The 22,733-nt window shown below is 32.0% G+C and overlaps 2 protein-coding genes across 2 annotated transcripts; one reads left to right on the top strand and one right to left on the bottom strand.

The window, feature by feature from the left end:
* The first annotated feature begins 4,513 nt into the window (after positions 1 to 4,513).
* Positions 4,514 to 5,812, top strand: LOC114190109. Its single transcript, XM_028078878.1, has one exon. The coding sequence runs from the start codon at positions 4,514 to 4,516 to the stop codon at positions 5,810 to 5,812; it is 1,299 nt and encodes a 432-aa protein (XP_027934679.1).
* A 3,230-nt stretch (positions 5,813 to 9,042) lies between these two features.
* LOC114189847 (villin-3-like) lies at positions 9,043 to 22,449 on the bottom strand. Its single transcript, XM_028078563.1, has 24 exons — positions 22,137 to 22,449; positions 19,494 to 19,600; positions 18,881 to 18,980; positions 18,501 to 18,569; positions 17,935 to 18,171; positions 17,686 to 17,863; positions 17,457 to 17,589; positions 15,787 to 15,946; positions 15,552 to 15,702; positions 15,361 to 15,461; positions 15,119 to 15,277; positions 14,345 to 14,413; positions 14,203 to 14,271; positions 13,973 to 14,110; positions 13,744 to 13,872; positions 12,596 to 12,743; positions 12,472 to 12,482; positions 12,211 to 12,351; positions 11,999 to 12,124; positions 11,630 to 11,692; positions 11,188 to 11,292; positions 10,602 to 10,863; positions 9,834 to 10,057; positions 9,043 to 9,630 (listed from the first exon to the last, which is right to left on the bottom strand). Exons 2-24 carry the CDS (start codon positions 19,547 to 19,549, stop codon positions 9,517 to 9,519), a joined length of 2,943 nt encoding a protein of 980 aa, XP_027934364.1. The 5' UTR covers positions 19,550 to 19,600; positions 22,137 to 22,449; the 3' UTR covers positions 9,043 to 9,516.
* Positions 22,450 to 22,733: the final 284 nt, after the last annotated feature.

The following is a 22,733-nucleotide window of genomic DNA, read 5'->3' as shown; positions in this document are numbered from 1 at the left end:
TTTCACTTCTTAAGTTTAGCGTATAAGGATTACAATAACTTTTTTCTTTTAATTTTAAAAGGTTAAAATTGGTATTTTACTGAACTTTAAAGAAATCACTTTGATGTTGGTAATTCTTAATTACCAAATTTGAGGGGGTTAAAGTATTTAAAAGAAAGTTTCTCAAATTAGTGTCTAAGAGTAAAAATATTTTTTAAATTAAAAATAGTCTTAAATTTCAAACATAATTAAGAATGATGATTTATTTAGATCGAAGGATAAAAATTGAAGAAGTGAAAGAGAAGAAAAAGAAAAAGAAATAATTGAAAGAAAAAATATTTAAAATAAGGTAGAAATAATATAAATAAATGAAAAGTGAAATATATTTGTCTATTATTACTATTTTTATTTTAATTACTCTGTTACTTTTATTATTTTAGTTATTTATCTATTATAATAGAAAAAAGATATTAACAACATAATCCGTTGTTATTATGTCTATACTATAATTATGTAAATAAATATTAATAAAATATTTAACTACATAATAAGAAACATAATCATTATATAAGATTTTATCGTAACCTTTTTATATTTATATAAAAAGATAAAAAAAAAAAAGTGGAATTTACCGTTGTTTTCTTGTTGATTGATTTTTTTCCTTGTTCTTTTTATGTTTTCTCTTGAAATATTAAAGGTTTATTTTTTTTTTCCATGAAGAAAATCACTAGTCACAAATAGGGATACATATATTCTATTATTATAACATAAAATGTTTATATTAAATAATTAATTAATATGAGTAACATCTTACTTTTATATTTTAAATTATTAAAATATTCATAGTTTATAAATAATCTAAAATATTTAAGTTCAGTATTTTCTCTACATATTCTTTTTGTTCTTTATTAATAGTTTAATTTATTCAAAATTCATAAACTTTTCTCAAATTATGTATCTATCGTATTGCAGAAATATAAATCTCAATTTTATTAAATAAAGCAGTTTCTAGAATATATATATATATATATATATATATATATATATATATATATTTAAATGTTTTTATTTATTTTGAATATTATTTATTTATTATTTGTTTCTTTATATGAAAATATTTGACTTTTAATTTTAACTGTTCAAGTATGAAAAAATCGTAGTTTATTATATATAAGTAAAAGAACTCAATTTTTTTTATCTTTAATTTCATTTTATTTAAAATTCTTTTTGGTTGATAAGAAAAATCATTCTCTTTCAATGGTTTAATTATTTGTTTGATATTTATTAAATTTACTCGAATTTTCAAAATAATTTTTATCTCATTAAATTTTGATTATACTTTTTTTTTCCTTTTCATGATTTTATTTAAATATCGAATTGCAATTAAAAAAAAAAGAAAAATCCTAAATTTCATCAAATCTATCTAGGGAAATTAAGGTTCGGAAGCTATTTGTTGCTTACCAAATGGACCATGCCTTAAGTCACAGTAAAAAGGGTGATCTTGTAAATGATCTTATATGTATGCATGAGTGGAAGAGAGGTTTTTTTTTTTCTTTCACATTTGTGCTACACTTAGTATTTGTTGTGAATATTTACATGTGAATTGGTAAAAAATAAAATAAACACATGATTATTTTTTATTTTTTATAATTATATTGATGTTTATCCAATTATTATTTAACATTTTATTTGCAATTGTAATTCATATCGAGTAAAAAAATGTGGATCATTTTGATATTGAATTAATGATATCATATTTACTTAGTTATTATTATTATTATTTTAAAATTATTTAATTAATAAATAAATATGTATGAACAAGTATAAATATATCTGTTATCTAAGAGAAATAAGAATTAAACAAAAATTGCATACTATTAAATATTGCATAAGAATAAAAATGAAATTTTACAAAATAAAATAATAAGAACATGTTAAACTACAACCACAAAATATATTGAACCATAAAATTTAATACCACTCTAATGAAAAAAAAAATGTCATGAAGAAAATTAATGTCTTTATTCTAAAAAATTACCTAACTAATAGAAAAATTATATAAAAATAATCAATAGAAAAATATAACGTAAAACTTAAAAATAGAGAAAAAACTATAATTTTCTGCTAATATCAATAATGAACAACAGAATGTGAAATTTTTTACGATACATAAACTTCTCTCATATCATTTGATCTTAAATACATACACTTTTTAAAACAAGATTTTAAATAAAACTTCACAACACTATACTACAAGAATATAAAAAAAATTAAATATATGTTTAACTTTAAGTTCACGATATAGCTATTATCAGTCACTCAATTGTTTGTCCTAAGTGATGTAAAACTTTGTAAAATGTATTATTTTTACCGATCCGATAAATATGATTGGTTTTACTATATTTTTTTAGGTGAAATAAATTTGTGGAAGCAATATAGAAAAATATATACAATTAAAAAGATTATAACTTTTTATAAAGGTAAAGTAATTTAGTACTTTTTAACCTCTTCACTATACGGGGGTGGTGAGTGAGTAGCTGAGATAGAGGAGAAACAAAAAGAAGACAACCATTTCTGATACTAAACATAACTCGAAATTGAAGGACTCATCTTGTTTAAGTCGGTTATTTTTGCCATAAATGGAGGAAGTGGTTATTTGTTAAGTCGACGCATAATCATTTCAACCAAAATCTAAAGCCATTTCGTTTTCTTGTTTTGAGAAGAAAAATTCCTTTGCTCTTTTTCGCCTTTTTCTTATTCCTGCCTCTGCCACTTTTGTATACATATGCATCTTTCTTTTTCCTTCCTTCCTTTTCAGAACAAACGTAGTACCTTCTTCATATTCCTATTTCTTAATATATTCCGATAAGATCACCACTCTTTATTTACTTTACACATCGTTTTATAAATTTTGTTTATAAATTTACAATAATAAGTTTTTTTTTTTTTAGAAATAAAAGTGTGAATTTAAGTTTTATTACATATAAATTTTTAAAAAAGTTACAAATTTATTGTTTTAAAATTTTCAATCAAATATAATATTACTTTTATACGAGTTTGTTTCAAATTTTATATTGTTATTGAATATCTCAATCAATTTCCTTTAAATTAAATTAAAAAATTGTATTATCATTAAGATGTTCATGCACTTGTATTTATATTTGTTCATGTACATAATGGAGTCATCATAATCACACCATAAGTTGCGATAACTTGAGGTAGTCCTATAGAATTTGTCCTTGACATGGTCTGAAACATCGCCTTTGTCATCACGTCCCTAACAATTTTCTCTTTATGTTGCTCAAACTTAGGAGTGGCAAAATAAGTCAGTCCAATCCGTTTTGGTTCCGTTGAAAATAAGTCAGGATGGGTCAGCCCGTTTATACAACACAAATCAGAAAACACAATCCGTCTCATGACGGACTAACGAGTCAGCCCATCCTTTTTTTGTTCTTTTTTTAACTTTATTATTCCCCAATAAATTATTGATTATAATAGAAAAGATAAAGAGGGATACACTGCAGTAATATATAAAGATGAAAATAACATATTTATTGATGAGAATCAACTTTTAAGAACTTTAGTTTCATTATTCGTGTTAACTATTAATAATGTTGAAAAAGAAAAAAAAAACAAAAAACAAAAAATATTGATACAGGACACAAGCCAACCTGTTTTACTTGAGGTTGAGGAACTACAGTCTAGTCTAGTCAGCTACCAACACATCCTCCAACCCAATGGGTTAATGAGCCAAACAAATTGGATTCATACATACTAACAAGTTAAAAATCTTGATCCAACCCACTTTTTTTTTTATAAGTTGAGAGACTTGCTTTGCGAATTTAACTTGTTTTGCCACCCTTTTTCAAAATTAATTTATAATATATAAATTGATGTAAATTTCATATTCCAAATCAATTTTTGTGAATTAGATTTGAGAGTTTCTAAAATGAGAGTGTTAACAAATTATATTTATATTTTATTAAAAGTAAAAAAGTAGATTGTAAACCAAATAATAACTAATAAATGAGACATATAAAAGGAAATGTAAAACATGTTTTAAAAAAAAAACACAATGTTATAGCTAAAAAATTAATCTCTCTACAAAACTCAAATTGAGGAATTTTCACGTAGTGCTGATCTCACAAACTCCAGAAAAATTAATTCCGGTGTTTGGTGTAGATACATTTGCTGGTAATGAAAAAAAAAAAAAAAGAGAAAGAAGAAAGTATCAGTCTTAACAATTTTGTTTCTACTTTTTTTTTTTTTTAATGAGTCCCTCTCCCTCACTCAATAATCCCCCAACACTGAGTCACTTTTGGGTGCATGCGTGGGAGGTTCAATGACAAAACATTCTAAGTGGCTAACAAAAGTAGTAACAAAAAAGTAGCACTGTAGCAGAGTCTTAGTAGGAAATAAAAATCCTCACACACACACACACAATCACAGAATCATTGGTTGAAAGCGAAATGGGATGAAAACCAAAACCCTACACAAACACCGACACCAACCTCAGCCACACCCAGAAAGAATCATGGGTTTCCTCTTAGTTTTCTTCCCAGAAGACACCATTGCTGCCAAAACGAACCTTCTCTCTTCTTCTTCTTCTTCTTCTTCATCTCTGAAGAGAAGCACCTCAAACACCATTCTCTCCAAAGCTCAATCCACACTCTCCATATGCCTCCTTCTCCTCTTCACCACCCTCCTCCTCTTCACCCTCTCTACATTCCAACCCTCCACCCCCCACAAACCTTCCACTCCCCACAACCCTTCAAACGACGCCGTTTCCCCCGCACTCCAACGCTTGGGCACCCTCTACCGCCGTGGCACCCGCGCCATGAACCACCTTCTCCTCTGTCACGTCTCCCAAGACACCCCTCTCCACCATCTCCGCCTCTTCCTACGACTCCTCCACCGCTCCGGCCTCACCTCCAAATCCGACGTCGTTTTCATCTTCCCCACTTCCTCACCCTCCTTCGCCTCCCTTCTCCACGAAGAGAACAACTCCTTCCTCTCCCTCGTCGCTCTTCATGCCCAGCTCAACTCCACCCGCCGGAGCCCACCCTCCGACTCCACCTTCGACGTCTCTCGCTTCCACAGGTCCCCCGGAAGAGGGGACTCCATCTGGGGGAGGAAAATTCGAAGCTTTTGCAATAGCTCCGAGAGTGAGTTCACTCGGCCGAGTTACGGCTCGGTGTTGAGTTTCGACGCCGACGAACTCGACCCCGAGAACTCTCTCGCTGGCTTCCTCGACCGTGTTCCACTCAGCTTACGACGCTGGGCGTGTTACCCCATGCTGCTCGGGCGAGTCAGGAGGAATTTCAAACATGTCATGCTCGTGGACGTTGACAGCGTGTTGATTTTTAACGACCCACTCGGGCGATTCAGGAATCGGAGTCCCGACTCGGTTTTCGTTTTCCCTAAACGCGGTAGGAACTCGGAGCGAACTCAGTCTCGTCGCGTTGTCAACTCGGCGGTTTTGATGGGCGGTGCTCGAGGGATCCGGCGCGTGTCGCAGGCGATGCTGGTGGAAATTGTGCGAGCCGCGGTGCAGGTGAAGAGGAAGAACTCGGTGTCGGACTCGGCCATTCTGAGTCAACTCGCTAGCAAGGAGTTCGTGTTGAAGAACGTTGATTTGATCGTGGCGAGCGAGCCGTTACCGGAACCGAGTCCGCTCGCATTTGACGCGACGTCGTTTTCGGATCATCTGATAATTGAACGGGGTGTGGGTAACTCTGATCTAAATTCCATTGTTAATAGCCAAATTTGTTCTTCTGTGATCGATTCTTTTGTTTATAGGGATTGTCAACAATTGGAAAAACTAGAAAAATAAAGACAAAATAGAAAAAAAAAATTAAAAAATTCTTACATTGAATTTGCTTTCAAAAAAGTATAGTAGTTTTACGACATAAATTTTCTGACCATCTCTCCTCTGTTATAACAGTTTTGTTGGTTGTTGTATAACTGTATATTTATTTGTTCAAGTTTCCTTGTGGACCAGTGCTGAATCTGACCTTACAATAAACAACCCTGTAACTTCACTCGTGTCAATGTTACATCTGGCTTTTAAACTTTTTTATTAGTCTATCAATGGATTGTTTAAAAGGTTTAATTAGTTTGATGCTATTTATTTTTTATTTTTTATTTAGATGTGTTATTTTGGTAGTCGTTTTTAAAAGTGTGTTATTTTAGTTCAAATTTTTGAATAAAATGTTTAAATTAAGTTTCAGACAAAAACTAATAAAACCGTTAACTTAATTTATAACTTTTACTACTAAATTTTAATATAAATATCAATACTTAATTTTGTAAGTCATTTTAAAAATTAATACCATTAATAATGTTAATAATTTTTTTGTTGAAAATGATTTTTAGAAATTGAGACTCAATTGATATTTTTTTAAAAACAGATATCAAACTAACAAATATAAAAAAAAGTAAATATCATCTGACTAATTAAATCTCAATTAAAATATAAAAATAAAATATAATTGTGTATATAACATGATAATGGAATCAAAATTATAAATTACCAAAACGGAAAAAGGAAAAAAAAAAGTTAATCATAGGTAAAATTAACATTTTTTTGTTCAGTTTTGTCTACTGTGAATTCTTTAACTACTTTCTGGAACATAATTATTAATGCTGTTATTGATAACTTAACAGCAGGAAAAAGTCAAAGCACTTATTTATGTGTGAGAAATGTGAATGGGGGCGTGTGACGCGTGCTCCTTTTGGGGGTTAAAGTCCAAAAGAAAGAGAAGAAAAAATGGAGTGAATGTGAGCGAGTGGAAGAGTAGTAGCTGTAAAGCGCGTTGATTGTGGCATGTGGTACTAATCTTTATGCCCACCCTGGTGATTAATAATTAATAGGTATTGTTTGGTTGTGAATTTTTGGAATTCGAGCTTTATAAAGCACAGAAGCCGCCGAAACGCGCTTTTAGACGCATTCTCCTCCTAAACTGCTTGGTCTGGCTTTTATGCCCAAACAAGGTCCACTGCTTGGAGCGGTGTAAAAGCGATAGTTTTGGGTTTAGTTTAATGAAAAAAGGTTATGGGGTAATGCATATTCTTAACTATTAAGAACCGATTAAGAAGATATATATTTATATTTTTGGTTTATAATTTTTTTAGTATGTATGACCTGATATCGCCATATTATTTATTGAGTGACTAAAAACACATATTACAAAAATATAATACAAGTGATTGCCTTGTCAAACTTCTAGATGATTTATACTGAATTGAAGAGAGAGATTTGAGTCTAAGACATGTTGGGTTTTGATTACGGACTAAAACCAAGAGTAAAAAATAAAAATGGTAAAAGAAAAAAATAATAAACCCAATAGAAAAAGTTAGAGAAGTTTTTTAGGTGAAATCTTAAATATATACTTTTTGTAATAAATGCGAGGGAACCAAAAGACCCTTTTATTGGACTAGACACCCCTAGATGACACTATTGTTGAAGAGTGGAAACACTTAATGCAGTCTTTTGATAAGAATTATTTCTCTATTATTTATCATAGATAGCTCTTTCTCTTGCTTCAAAAAGATTGTTCAACTTCTAGAATTTAGGTTGAGAACTTTGCTGGGATTCTCCATTATTTTAAGTTGACTTATGATAAATTTAATAATTTCATATTATTTAAGAATTAATATCAATTGTATCGTGGCATGAGTTTTAACTTCTAAAATAAACGATATCTCAAATAAGATAATTAACTTTAATGATAGTAAATAGTATCTCAACGAATTTAAAGTCAAAATAAGTCTATCAATTATATCATAGATGAAAAGATAAATAATTATCTGTGGAGACAGAAATTCTCAAAATCTTAATAAATATACGTAAACATATAAGTGTCATTGGAAGTGATACATATTTTTTAAATGATAAAATTAGAAAAACATATCAAGATTAGTGTGTTGTTATGGGTTCTAATTTAGTTATCTTATTTTTCTAATATAGGTTTTAATTAAATTTAGCTTTTATTTTGTCAATGGGAATTTTTGAATTATTTAAATTATTTAAACCTTTACCCTTAATTAACAATTCTAATTCCTTAAGTGAAATTAAAGCTAAATATACACTAAGATTAACTTTTTCTAACGAGAATGAACACCTTATAACTATTCTTAACTTCAATTTTTACTAAATTAGTATATCAAAACACACGTATACAAAAATTGATTTCTTAAATATGTATATATTGTTCCATGTTTTTTATAATTAAGCTAATAAACATATTTAATATTTCCATGGTCATTTTTGCCGATATAACTAGGAGTACCAACAGACTCTCATGAAAAAAAAAATTATGAATACAAACTATTAAACATCTAATAAGAAATTATAAAATCCTATAAACCAATCTGGTCCAAGAAGAGTACTCCAAAACATAATTCGGAAATATATTTCCAAAATGATTATTCTGTAACATATGTTTCGAAATGGATATTTAAAAAATATATTGCACAATGAGCATTCCGAAATGCTTTTAGTTTTGTTTTCCCCTTTCTGAAATTTCCAATCCAGGACACACTCCTGTCTTCTAGCCGCCCAAACCCGCCAAAAGGAATAATGTAATTTTTTCAATTTCTATGAATAATTAAGCCAAACCATAATAATATATATGACTTTCTTCTAAAATCTAGTTAATTGAAAATTTTAAACCAGTTTGGTCACCATTTATTTTCGTATTCGTAGACAAATAGATATGTATCAAGTGTGATGTTAGTTTGACATTGACGATTCTCCCATTAATAAATTAGTTATATCATATTCAACAGCTTAGTAATTTAATGAAGGTAATTTAAATATTTTTTTAATATACCTCCTTTAGAGTAGTTCTAGTAACATTTAAAAGAATGCCCACATAAGTAAAATTCAAAATCAATTACGCATATTTAAATACGTTTTCTAAAGTAATATTTTTCAAACTTATACAATAAAATTTTATTTAAATTAACCAATCCTAGTAAACAAATTCCATTTTAACTAAACGAATGTACAATGTTATCCAAAATTCAAAAGCTCCAGCAATTAAATAATAATAATAATGATAATAAAGATAACATCATTTACATAATACAAATTAACTAAAAATAACAAACTTTTTTATGTTCCATTATATTGTGTTATAAGTGTAAAAGAAAAAAAAACAATACATATACACCCGCCTTTCTAACCAATGACAAATTATAAAGCAAATAGCACAAGATATATAAAATACAAACTTGAGAAAATAAAAGAATTGGACCTCACCACTGTCTAGTGTCTTCATTGCTACAATATGCAAACATTGCAAGAGGCAGCAGCGGCAATCTAAAAGGAGAAAACTAAAAATCACTCTCCATGCAGCGTCACATTCAAACTTGGACACTAACCACAGCTACGTCCATCATATAGGCCGAAAGCAAAACGCTATCATATGAACCCAAACTATGGTATATACCCAATAAAACCCTATCCAACAGATAAGAGCATTTTAAGATAACTGAGGAAAGCTATAGTAACAAAAGAAGCAGATTGCAAGTCTAGAACAATTCATATTTCTTTTTCAGAATGTCTTGCTTCCATCTTGGCAACTTATAAAATGCCTCTTTTTCCATTCCAAATATAGCGTTGAAGTCCTCCTCCGACAGATAGGCCTGACCAGTAAAAATTAACAAAGAAAAATGTTATTTCAATCTACGCATAAAATTAACAGAATAATATATCACCAAAGAGGAATGCAATTAAAGATGCCCTTTCAGGAGTTTTGATATATTATATCAATACAAATTTCAGGTAGGGGGCTTATATTTCAAATTAATTTTAATCTAATAAAAAAAAACAATAGAAAGCAACTAACCTCCCTCCGGTTAAGATCAACTCCAGGCAAATCATTAACAGATCTAGTCTTCAATTGCTCATAAGTAAACGTCCTTTGACTACCATCCGACTCCTCCACGATTTCTTGTTTTGGTTCCATATCCTCATTGCTAGCAGTTTCAGGGGCAAGTTCCTCTGTTGTTTCCTTGGCCTCTGCAACTTCTTCGACTTCAGAGGATTCACTCTTAGCTTCTGCAGCAAGAACTTGAACAAATAGTGTGCAAACGATCGTCAATTTTTTTTTAATCCAAAGCAGGCACTTAATAGTCCGGTTTCAAATAAGGGAAAGAAAAAACTTAAAAATTTATTAAATTGGCATGTGCTGTTTCTACTCTTACGTCTGAAAAAAGTTTAAGGTATTTCAAGAATGTAGTACAATGGGTATGGTTGACAAACTTTTCAATACATACTTTTAGTAGAAGAAAATTAGATCATGCATAACTTAATTTTTACTTATTATTTTCTCCCCTAGAAGTGCCTTGTACAAAAGTTCATCCAAACATGTGTACTGCACAACAACGTTTCCACTACTTGTAGTTTACTAGCACGAGGTAAAGACAATTGCAGAATATACTACTATGATTAAATCATCAAACAAGAACATTATTAGAATTGAACAAAAGGATTTACATTCATTGTTCAAAAGAAAAAACACAAATATCATAGTAGGGGTTGTGAAATGTTTAACTTGGCAAACCCATTGAATTCAACATCACAATTAGATAAAAAAAAAACCTACTTTTCTTACCAGTGGGGCTATTTTCAGTGAGAGGACTACTGCTGGCCACAGGAGAACCATCGGGTGTTATTATCTTCTTTTCAGCAGTAAGAACTTGTGAAAGAGCAGCCACTGCTGCAGCTCTTTGTGATCCTTGACCTTTTCCGGATGCCTTTGGAGGAGTTACAGGCTTTGTCCCAGATGATGAATTAAATGCAGAGTTCAAAGCAGCTAAAGCTTCTGCCCTTTGTCTTGGTCCTCCTTGGCTTAACCCATTCAATCTATCTTGTGTCTGAAAGAACACACAAGATTAATTAGTTCCCTGATGATAATTGACCAGAAACCAGATTACCAAAACGAACAGAAACCACAAAGAGCACATGTGATCCCCACTCGGGGTAATTTTATTGAAGTAAATCCACTCTTAATTTATTCTCACTTATCCATTCAGAGCAAAACGAATTCTAAAACTTCACCTGTTTAACTTCCAATAACAAAATAAAGAGAATGCTATTTAATATTCTCTATTTGTTATACTGAATTATCAACTAATCTACTTTTGGTTTAAAGATCATTGACTATAAAGGTACTCGATCATCTATAGAAGTAACCATACCATACTGGGTGCTTTCTCAGATGATGAACTAAATGCATTGTTCAAAGCAGCCAAAGCTTCAGCTCTTTGTCTTGGTCCCCCCAGACTTGACCCATTTGACTTATCCTATCACCAGAATCAACAAAGTCTCATTAGACAGTAGAGGAACATACAGCATACTAATTAATGCCAACATCCAAATCAGGCATGATATTTATTGCACTGAAAAAATTGCATCTGCACAAACCTATACAACCCATAACTTGGAAAAAGAAATATTTATTTATACAAAAGCAGCATGGGTGGGTTAAATATTAGTAGTTGAATCTTTGCATGTAAAAAACATTGCTTATACTCAAGTTCTTTTTAAGTTGTTTTGATAAATATGACACAATAGTCTCTAAAGTGGATTAATTTGCATGGTCCAAATTTTACCACATAAAAATGAGAAATTGAGCCATACCTCGACAGCATGGCCAATCCCAAAGAGTAGCGCCACCTTTTTCTGAAATGAGTTCCCCTGAACCTGCACAGTAAATTTATTTTGGTAAGTCTCTCAACCGCAACACACATAGACAGCACTAACTAAACTTCTTCATACATGGGAGCTGTACTATGTTATATTCAGAACTTTAAGAACCCTATCAACAATAACAACAATCACACGGAATATCACTAAACTTGCTAGTAAACCAATAAAACTGTCCTCTTCTCAACCAGCAAAGACATACAAAATGAAGCTAAATTAAACGAGTGAAAATGATTAATTTTTCAAAGAAAATACATAACACCTCAAACTGAAAAAGGGATAATTTTGTGTTAAAGTACATACCACAGCTTTTGCATGATCCCAAGAAAAGTATGTTGTGAAAAAGCAAGGTTCATTCCCCTCTGTTACTTTAAACACTGGTACATGTGGAGATAGTCCCTCCAGAGATGCAGCAATATCTATGTATTTCTGAAGGAAGCATTCGAGTATGCATCAACAATTTCAAGCAGAAGAAAATATACAAAATAAAAGCCATATGCTTTTTAGCATGTTACCTGACCAATTTCAAAAGCATTTTGCTTTTCTTTTGGGTCCACAGAATAACCGACCCAAATAAACACTTCTGCGTGTGTGTCAAGTACAAGGATATCCTCTGGAAGCAGGTCATCTTGTGAGAAATTGTAAACTTCCTCTACCTGCAGGGTAAAATTTAAGAAAACTAATTAGAATACATTCAGAATCTCCTGTCCTCACTGTATACAAATTTCATATAAATATGGAAAAAAAATTAATGAAGGTGCAGTAACAAAGCTCACCTTGAACTTTCCTGGTGGACCCACAATGGAAAAACAGAAATGGTCAGTGTATCAATCAACAATATGCAACTGCATAATAATATTATATAATTATATAATAAGTAACATGACAAGAAAATGTTACCTTTATTAAATGATATGCCGAACAAATGTGGATCTCTGACAACTTCGTTAACAACTTTCTTGCTGGTGTAAGCTTGTTTTCCTCCTAGTGCAGACCAGAAAGCTGAGCTTTCTGTTCCTTCTTTAGCATGCTTTAGAGTAACTCCAGGCTGAATACCGACAGTTTTCTCGTGAGAAAATAATGTATATAGCAAACCTACTATTAACTCTATCGTCATGTTAAGCAAACAACTTAGTTTGGATGGAGGTAAGAAATAATAGAAAAGCATGTCGGTTTAGCCTGCTTATATTCAAATTCAAAATAGGTACCAAAGGGACCAACAGAACGTTCTGACCTGCGAACTAACCTTTTTTGCTCCCCCTTACATTTATAGGATTTTCTTAGTCTTTCCAATATGTTCAATATCTTTTTTTTTAATTTTAATTCCTACAAATATGCCATTTTTAACTTTGGTCCCTTACAAATATATCATTTTTTGTCTTTAATCCTTAAATATGTTATTCTTTTGTTTCGGTCCTTGATGACATCATACACTGATGTGGCACTTTTGGTGACATCATCATTACTGACGTGCAAATTTTGCTTATATGGGATGATATGACATCATCAACGTTAATTTTGACATCTAGAATTACGGCAGGTACTACCTAAAAAATGTGCTAATGCTAAAGTAAAATAAAATAAAAAAAAACAAAAACAAAAAGACCACAATTTATCAAGGACGGAAAAGACATAATTGGGCCTAGAACTTACACCCAACGACATTTTTATCCTCTAAAAGATTTTATTGTACAGCTACTTTGTAAAAGAAAAAGAAAACAAACACGTATCCAGCCTCAATTCTATGCCACACAGCCACAATTTTGATACATCAATCAAAATAGTGATCTGAACTTCAAAATGAAGCTCTCTCAACTCATGATACATCCCTAGGGGCATATTGTGTGTCCATACCACTCTATATAAAGAAATGAGAGTCTTCCGGTTCCAAGATAATGAGGAAAGACGGATCTTTAGCAATTACTATAGACTCAAACAAGTTTAAATTGTACAAAATTGAGAATTGGGAATTGTTTAAGCTGTAAAATTTTGTGGAAGTGCTTCAATAATTTTAAATAAGACCAAAAACCTAGATCCCAAGACCTTACCCTTAAAAATTCAGCAACCTTTGCTGCTAGCTGTTGCTGCTCAAAAGAACACTGATTCCCATGCCAGATAAAAACTGTAGAGCCAGACTGCAGGACAAAACTCTCAAAAGAATTCAATGATGACGGCACCTGTATAAGAATGACATAATTATGAAGGACTGGGAAAAAATATGTTCTACAAATATACATAATGGAGAGGAAAAAAGTAAATATTTTGATGGGTACATACCGCATCAACTTGTACAGATTTATTGTTATGAATAGAAGTTCCACCCATTCGAATAAGTGCAATACTCTCTGATGTGTATGTCTCATCTGATGCATCTTTGTCTGCTAATAAATTCTTGTACCCGGAGCTCAATCCTCCCTAAAATACGTGTATGTCATAACATAATTAGTTTTTTTTTCTAAGACATACTGTATATTACTTAAAGCAACATATAGTTCTGGTCATGATACCTTAAGTATCACCATTGGTTGGAAAATAGCAACAAATTGTGGTGGCTCTTTGCCTTCAAATATGCGACCCTGAAAGAAACTAATGTGAATTATACACGTTTTCCATGCAACATACTCAAATTGACACTAGTGTTTACGATACCTGTACAGGTCTACCCTTTAATGAGGAAAACATTGTATTGGCCAACCGAGTAGCAGTTGTCTGGTCCTCCTGAATAGTAAATTTAACCAAAGGTCGAAGCATTCAAATTGAATTAAGTAGGGATAAATAATTATGAAACAAATAATAGGTACTGAAAAGCAATAATTATTTTAATTGCACATAATGATTTATGACAAGTTATACCTTCAAGACGAAATAAATCTCAAGTAGTTGACTAATAGGTGATTACTCATTAACCACTTTTTGAACAATGTTAATCAGTAAAGTTAATCAGTAAACCGGTCAATTACCCAGTGTTCCAGCACTATTCCTTTCCTAAAGAAGGAGAATTAAATAATAGTTACCATATATATAAGGTGTGTGTGTGTGCCTAGCATGCACTACTGCGTGAACACATGTATGTATATGTAAATATATATATAGTTGAATATAATTTATCCAGGTATAGATTGTTTGATATGGAATAACTTTACAGATATAGATTATGGTAACTAACAGAGTATAGTTTGATCACATGAATCCAAATATATCCTGCCAAGACACCAATAAATAAAGCTAAGGCTTTGATATTCACAACGTCAATCACAGCCAAAAAATTTAAACCGAGTTAAATAACAAAAACATGTTTTCCTATACATCCAAATTCTAGTTAAGTCCTAATAGTGTTTGGCACTGAAGATAGTATCAAATTGAAACTTTACAATCCTCACAATCACAATGAATCTAGATCTCAAACTGAAGGACATAAATTACCTCAATGCTGTCTTTACCAAACCAACAGCACAAGAAGAAGTCTTCTTTCCTCTCACCGGTATGATATGTGTACAGTACAATATAACAATCTCCACTATAAAATTTACCAATCTCCTCCTTTGGCAATGCAGTCTTGGCATCTCCATTAATTCGCCATACCTAAAAATTTAAATAATATTACATGTTCAGAGGTGTAAATTAATCAAGCCAGGGAAAGTTTATAAAGGAAATTATAACCCCACCTCTATCTTCCCACCTCCTTCAAGCAAAGGTGGAATTGCCTCATTTACAGGGGTATTTTTGGCCATTCCTTTGACACCCATACCTTGTTGCTTAAGCAATGCTAACAGTGCATCAAACAGCACACTTGTCAGCATGGCTTATCTACACAAAATGGCAAGTCAAAATACATGAGAGAAGATATGATATTCACCTGCAACTTTTCCTCTTCCTTCCTCTGCATTGGTATTAGCAGATCCAGATGGCCAAGAATCAAAGTTGGACTTAAATGAATGTGTCTCGTAACCTTGAATAATCCTGGTTATCCTAGTAGATTTTGGCCTATTTTGGCTTGTAACAAACTCCTGCAGATATTCATAAATTAATGGTCCACTTTTAACTAACAAAGAGATGGATTCTGTAAGAAATAGATTCTAGAATGGCATTACCTCAACAGCTTGGCAGGCTGCTTTTCGTTCTTCTACTTGAGTTACCCGACCAACCCAGACAAATACCTCAGCACCACAGTCCAATAAATAGCATTTGTTGTTTTCCAACAATGATTTAGACAGTTCACCTTCCACGGGCGTAACCTCACCATTAGCAATACTGGAAGGAGAGTGCATAGGGAGTTAAGTCCTCATTTTAGTTATCAGAATGAAGCATTGTCAACAATCATAATGCTAATCAACACATGATGATGCCAACATTTCTTCCAGGTCAAAAAACTAAAATTAATGCACACATATAGAGCAGATGAAGCATAAACTTCATACGAATTTATATTGATAAAATTACTATCTCATACTGCTCAATACTCCACCAAACACCTCAATCTACTCAATGTAGCACTGGGGCTCTCCGTAATACTAAATCCTATCATAACACCATCCCTAAAACCCAACATATCTCTGGGTCACTCTACAGTACTTCATTATGTCATACTTCATTCAACATCCTTGTGCGTGAGAAACCTTCAAAATATCCCTTTGAGACCCTAACAACCAGCTCTAATATTGATAAATGAGCGCAGTAAAGGACTTAATACTCTATTGAATCTCTAATACTACTTAAAGTGCGATCTAGACCCCCATAATACCCAAGTCACTTTCATTAAATATTTTAACTAATACGATGATAATATTAAGGTGAGCACTAACACTTAAATACTGTATTTAGTCTCTCATACCACTTAATGTGGGATTTCTACATCCTAAAATACCCATGTCCCCATCATTAAAAATTTTAATGAGTATGATGATAGTGCTATTTAACGGAAAAAAAATTGCTGTCCTCATTAAAATTTAATAAGCAGCAACAGAAAGGCATATTCATGCATCAGGTAGAATTAGAAGAATTAAAAAACGTCCATGATTTCAAACAAAATCTCATTTGACACAAATACACAGAAATTGGGTGTAAAACCTATGCATTGACCAAAAAATGGAATTGGGCTCTATGAGCCAATTGTCAATAAATATATCTACAACAAGATCCTTTTGCCAACATCTCTAAAACTTTTATCTGATTTTCTAATCCCCTTCTTAATAGGAGTGTCTTCCCCTATATTCATCTTCAGCGTTAGGTTTCTATCAGTATTCTCCTAACATAGATGAAAACAAGAGCATACGGTATCTTAATAATATTTTTTACAAAAATAAGGTAGTATACCAATTAATTATAAATAACTTTTCTAATTGTCTTTGATACTTGCACATCAGATGATTTACTGATTTAAAAATAAAATATAGTAGCTGAAAATTCATTTGTTTTGATGGTATTATTTTGTCTTCGTTAAAAAATGACCAAATACATCTGTAGTTGTATAACCTTCTCAAAACAGATGCATGGAGTGGAGGAAGGGCAATAGGGCTTGAGGAGCATAAAACCACCAATTAATTATAAATAACTTTTCTAATTGTCTTTGATACTTGCACATCAGATGATTTACCGATTTAAAAATAAAATATAGTAGCTGAAAATTCATTTGTTTTGATGGTATTATTTTGTCTTAGTTTAAAAAATTACCAAATACATCTGTAGTTGTATAACATTCTCAAAACAGATGCATGGAGTGGAGGAAGGGCAATAGAGCTTGAGGAGCATAAAACCAACATACCTATAAAGCTGAGCAGGAATTGACTCTGGAATAACATCATCCTCACTGACTACCTTCTTCCCAATGGGAGCAAAACCACCAAAGAGGACCCAAAACTCACCTGAGTCAGACTCTGTGTCTAACTTACCATCATCTGAAAAGTGGAGTAGTTTTTATTAAGCAAAAAACTAAATGAAGTGCATCTGATGAACAGAAGTACTGAATTATGTAATAGGAAAATTTCCCTTACCAACAATTGCAACATCACATTTCCCTTTATGATATTTTTCTTTAAGGAATTGTATAACTTCCAAAGATTTGGCTCTTTCCTGAATATTGGAATTTGCACCATTGAACTGGTATATCTTATTCTCAGTGTCGACTATGAATACATCATCATGATTCAATGAAGACCTTGCAAAAGGGATCTATCAAAAAGAAAAATGTTTAACTGCATGTTCTCCAAATTAATGAATTTAATGAAAATAGAAAACTATACCTGTCTTAATCTAACAACTCTTTTCCCTTTGCATACATACAAACGTGTTTCAAACTCCTCTTCTTCAGGTTTTGTAAACCCAGATGCCACACCACCCGCTAATGGTATTATACATGGTTTAAAGTATGACAAAAACTTGTCAGATTCATGACCTTGGATTTCCCTGTGCTGCACTGCACGGCCTCCAAGAGCAGCATCTAGTTCAACGGTTTTAATGGCTGCAGTTCCAGCCTCATCCTAGAAGTGAAATCAGTGTCAATCAAGACTATTATTCTGTCAAAAAGATATTTATTGGTTTATGTATTTCCAAACAGATGTAAACCATGTTCAAAATATCTCAAACATCAAAATATTTTAAAAACAAGACGGTTAAAACACCTTGGAATAGTTAATATTCAGAAAAAAAAAAGAAAAAAAACTCAAAATAGTTAAATTTTAAAAAGGCACAACTCTACAAGCTTCAGCATTTTACCCACCTCTTCATTTAAGGAGGGACAAAAAGTAATTTAAGATAAATTTGGCATGATTCAGGATGGAGATGGAAGAGGGCGAAAGTTCAAACTTACCTGACTTGTATCTTTTCCAATCCAGAAATGTAAATCATAAAAATAACTGCCACTTTTGCCTTGAGTTGTCTGCATAGGCACATAGAACGATTGCTCAAAATATAAATGAAAGAAAAAGATAACAACCTATATTTCACACGTAAAGAAATTATGTGATTGTGCGGTTTCCTTATACATCTTGTATATTGTATCTAATCTAACACTGTGGATTATCATCTACTTTAATATTCACAGAATGAAGTGAGTCATTTACAGCATTGCACAAAGGGTTAAAAAAGATCAACTATCTCCAAAATATCCAGCCTTATCACCAAACTGCAACACCACATACACTTGCAAACATATCAATGTTCCAAGGTAATATCGGATATAGTACATACCTGCAAGATGATATAAGAATCTCCCATGTAGAATTTTCCATGCTCAGATTTGGGCAAAGGAACTGGCTGAAAATTCTCAATCCTCCATATTTCAGTTCCTCTACAGAATGTCAAGTTTCAAACTCTCAAAGCATATAGTACATTCAATATGTAAAAAATAGGATGAATGCTAGACATAAAATTATTAATGTCTAAATCCAACAGTATTCAGGGTAAAAAGTTCATGACATGGAACCAGAGACTCTATAACCTTCTGGTCCAAAGTCTAATCTTTGCTGTCCATGATTCTTATTGATAAAAGTTAATTTCAACATAGACCAAGGTTAGGTTTATGATAGTGAATCAAGTAGTGTTTATAGCTGAATGGTTCAATTATTCTTTCTTATATTTTACTCCTCAACTTTACTTTAGTGATAAAGAAAAAGATATATATATATATATATATATATATACACACACACACACACATATATATATATATATATACACATATATATATACACATATATATATACACATATATATATATACATATACATATATATATATATATATATATATATATATATATTCCTTATTTTTTTATAAATCAAACCCTTTACTAAAAGGATACACTCTTTGACCAACTCCCTGAAATGCAGGATCCAAAACTTTTGCTGAGCTAGACATGGCTCAAGTTCCTTCTAAAGTATCCTCTCTCTACAATGTGAAGGTAATCCACTGCATGAAGAAACCGATGTTAACAAAAAAATAAGAACAAGAAAACCATTCGTCACTATGCACATAAACATGTAGAGAACATCAGGCATCAAAAACCCTCACTTTCTTAAACATAAAATAGTTTTCTGTATCTTTCAACTATCAACCATAGCACGGGCTGAAAGATTTTCCCGTTCGTTCTGGAAGAATAAATCATAGAAAGATTTTTCCCCAAATTCCAACTCTACTTTTAGGATAAATTGTGCTACTATGTCTTCTCTACCACATTATGCACAAATAGCAAAAATATTGTATGTTAATTGGAAAATGACTAAATCAAGGAAAAAGAGTCAACTTTTGGGTCTCAAGTCACAAATTATACATTTAAATTATTCTAGAAGACATGATGAAACAAAAATATAGATGGAACAAAAAATCCAAACATCCACAAAATGTGGCCACCTTTCATATTCACCAATATCCATAGGCATTATGGAAGTTTCATGTCAGGCATTGACAATCATAAATTTACGCTAGAGATTGGAACCTAAGGAGGAATTAGATGGATATCGGTTCAATAGGTGGAAGCACACACAAATCCATCCTGCTTCTACAAGGAGATATGTTGAGATCAACAGATCTACATTGAGGTTCAAACCAAACTTTGGGATTCTAAAACTAAGTAGTCCAACCAACTGAACTACAGACATATATTCAAACAAAAGTAAGCAGAGAGATGCTTGAATTAAAAATATATAGAACAGGACCTAAATTTGAACACATTGAGACCCAAAAGAACTCAAATTTGGTTTATTATTAAGTCAGAAAAAAAAATGTTATCGATAATATAGGAAAAAAAGTATGCTTCACATAAGGTTGTGGTAAAGCATGTTTGTTAAAATGTAGTAGATGGTAATTTCAGAAGTTGTCTAACTAAAACTCCTCTACAAGAAATATTTCAAATTTTCTAAAGAAACAACTTGTCCTTGTTATATGAATGCATACATACATACATACATACTTGCATACAACACATAAACACACCCAGAAACATAAGATAACCAAACTTATATACATTCTATTTGGATTGGAGTCAACCTAGTTTTTTAGTTGACAAAAAACTGAATTCACTGTGCCCGGGGTTCTATAACAAAAGAAAGCAAAATAATAACATGTAAGGCAAGAAGGATAACTCTAAAATGTAAACAATTTTCAAGCAATGAGAATGCATTACTCAGGCCGCACAGATTTTTAACTGCTTTTCAGCGAAGATCACAGTTTGCAATTACAGTGACCTAAATATGTCATCATTTTAAATTTTTCAGGCTATCACAAGTCCAAATTATCTTCCATAACAAGGTTTGGCCAATCATTCTATTCAACAACATCATATGTCTTGTCAATATTCTCAAGCAATGTTTGAGATGGAAAAAAAAAATTGAAGTCATCTTTATCTTAGAAAAATCTCATTGGTATCTGATTTAAGCATCCATGATTAAGCAGTTACCAGCAACATATTTCATCAGCTTCAGCATTTCTCCACCATCACAAATCACAATTCAACAAATGATATCATCAATTACCAATAAAGGAACGGTATTGTTTTCTCTTATTTTTATCTTCTTTATGCAATCGTAAACCAATTAGCATTTGCAAATTAATATTAATATGCAAAGGAACACTGTCCCATAATTGCACTATTTTCACCACAGATTACTTCTTTGACCAATGAAGCAACAAATTCCTCGTTACCAGAACAACCATCTATGACATTCATGTCCCAGGCTTCCCAGTTCTCAAATTAGGCTGATACTGTAAACCAAGAGCAATAATACCACCTTAGAGTGCTATCGCTGCAAACCGCAAAGATTTCTCCGAATAATTTATCTTCTACAGCTTTCTCCTCCATAAAACTTCTCTCAAATAAAATCAAATCAATAATAGCCAACTCGGGAAAGCATTCCATTGTTTGCCAAAACCAGAGAACCTATATAAGATTACACTCACGGCTATGTAATTGTAAAACCGTGGAAGTTTGAGCACTGAGTTGATAGGCCTTGAAGCATCAAACACCAATTTAAAAAGAAAAAAACGAAGGATTTTAAACTTAGAAACGCCAATTACGTTAGACTTGAATACTAAGATCCACCAGCACCGGTCATCTAATATTCATTTCATTTTTTCATTTCTCCTCTCAAATTAAAAGCAAACAGAAAAAAAAAAAAAAAAACACGCGAATTTTCCAAAGCTTCGAAACACAACCAAAATCGAAAACCACAACAGAAAAAAGCGAATCGCCTAAAAGAGAAAGCAAAATAACGACGAAAATTCAAATACCGATCCAAAACCAAAAGAAGAAGCACAACACAACGAAGAGAAATACACACAGATCACCGCACACGAAACTCGATAAAATTCGAAAACAAAAGAGAGCAAAGAAGGATTAGGATAACACAACAACGGCGACGAAGAAATAGTAAGATCAGCGGTTGCAAGTGGTGTAAGAGAACATGGAAAATTTGAATTAACCGACGCGAAATTCAACTGACGTATATACCTGAGATCTCAACGGCGATGATGAGGTGGAGAGAGACAGAGTAATATAGTTTGAAAAGAAAGTGAATTATTGCTGTTTCTGAGCGCGGTCTTTCTCTCTCTAACTTTTGAGGCTTTTGAGATTTGCAATTCAGAGAGAAAGAGAAGGAGTTGCAGGGAAAGAAGAAAAGAAAAAAAAAGTGCGTCGTGTGTGGATGAATTATGACAACGATGATGATGGAAAAAAGGGCGGTGAGATGAACAGAATGGGAAGGGAAGAAAAAAATAAATAAATAAATAAAACAATAAGAGAGAGAAAACGAAAGAGGAAGAGAAAGAGAAGGAGAAGGGTTATTGTTATCTTTGTTGTTATTTGTTAAGACAAAAATTAAGGCCATGGTACGTGTACAGTGCCACCGTCCATGTTTCTTTCCTTTTTCTCTTTGCTTTTCTGTAAGAAATTAGTTAATTAATTTTTGTGTGTTTTCTATCATTTCCGTTACAACCAAGATTCGCTCATTCCATTGCGCCTTAATTTGTTGTAATGGATAAATCAAAACGTGCACTCTAAATTTAGTGTTAGGAAGATAAATAAAGGAAAAAAAAGTGAAACAACAGA

This window comes from Vigna unguiculata, chromosome 7, assembly GCF_004118075.2.
Source record: "Vigna unguiculata cultivar IT97K-499-35 chromosome 7, ASM411807v1, whole genome shotgun sequence".
NCBI classification, from domain to species: Eukaryota; Viridiplantae; Streptophyta; class Magnoliopsida; order Fabales; family Fabaceae; genus Vigna; species Vigna unguiculata.
Note: the sequence above shows the minus strand (reverse complement) of the source record. Positions and strands in the feature narration are given on the sequence as shown.

What these genes read in the sequence shown, in the direction of transcription:
- LOC114190109 (XM_028078878.1), top strand. Translation starts at nt 4,514, where the DNA reads ATGGGTTTCCTCTTAGTTTTCTTCCCAGAAGACACCATTGCTGCCAAA.
- LOC114189847 (XM_028078563.1), bottom strand. Translation starts at nt 19,549, where the DNA reads ATGTCTAGCTCAGCAAAAGTTTTGGATCCTGCATTTCAGGGAGTTGGT. An exon ending in CAGGGAGTTGGTCAAAGAGT is followed by an intron (nt 18,981 to 19,493) that starts GTATCCTTTTAG and finishes GACATTCTGTAG; the next exon opens with AGGAACTGAAATATGGAGGA. An exon ending in GGGATCATGCAAAAGCTGTG is followed by an intron (nt 11,693 to 11,998) that starts GTATGTACTTTA and finishes TTTACTGTGCAG; the next exon opens with GTTCAGGGGAACTCATTTCA.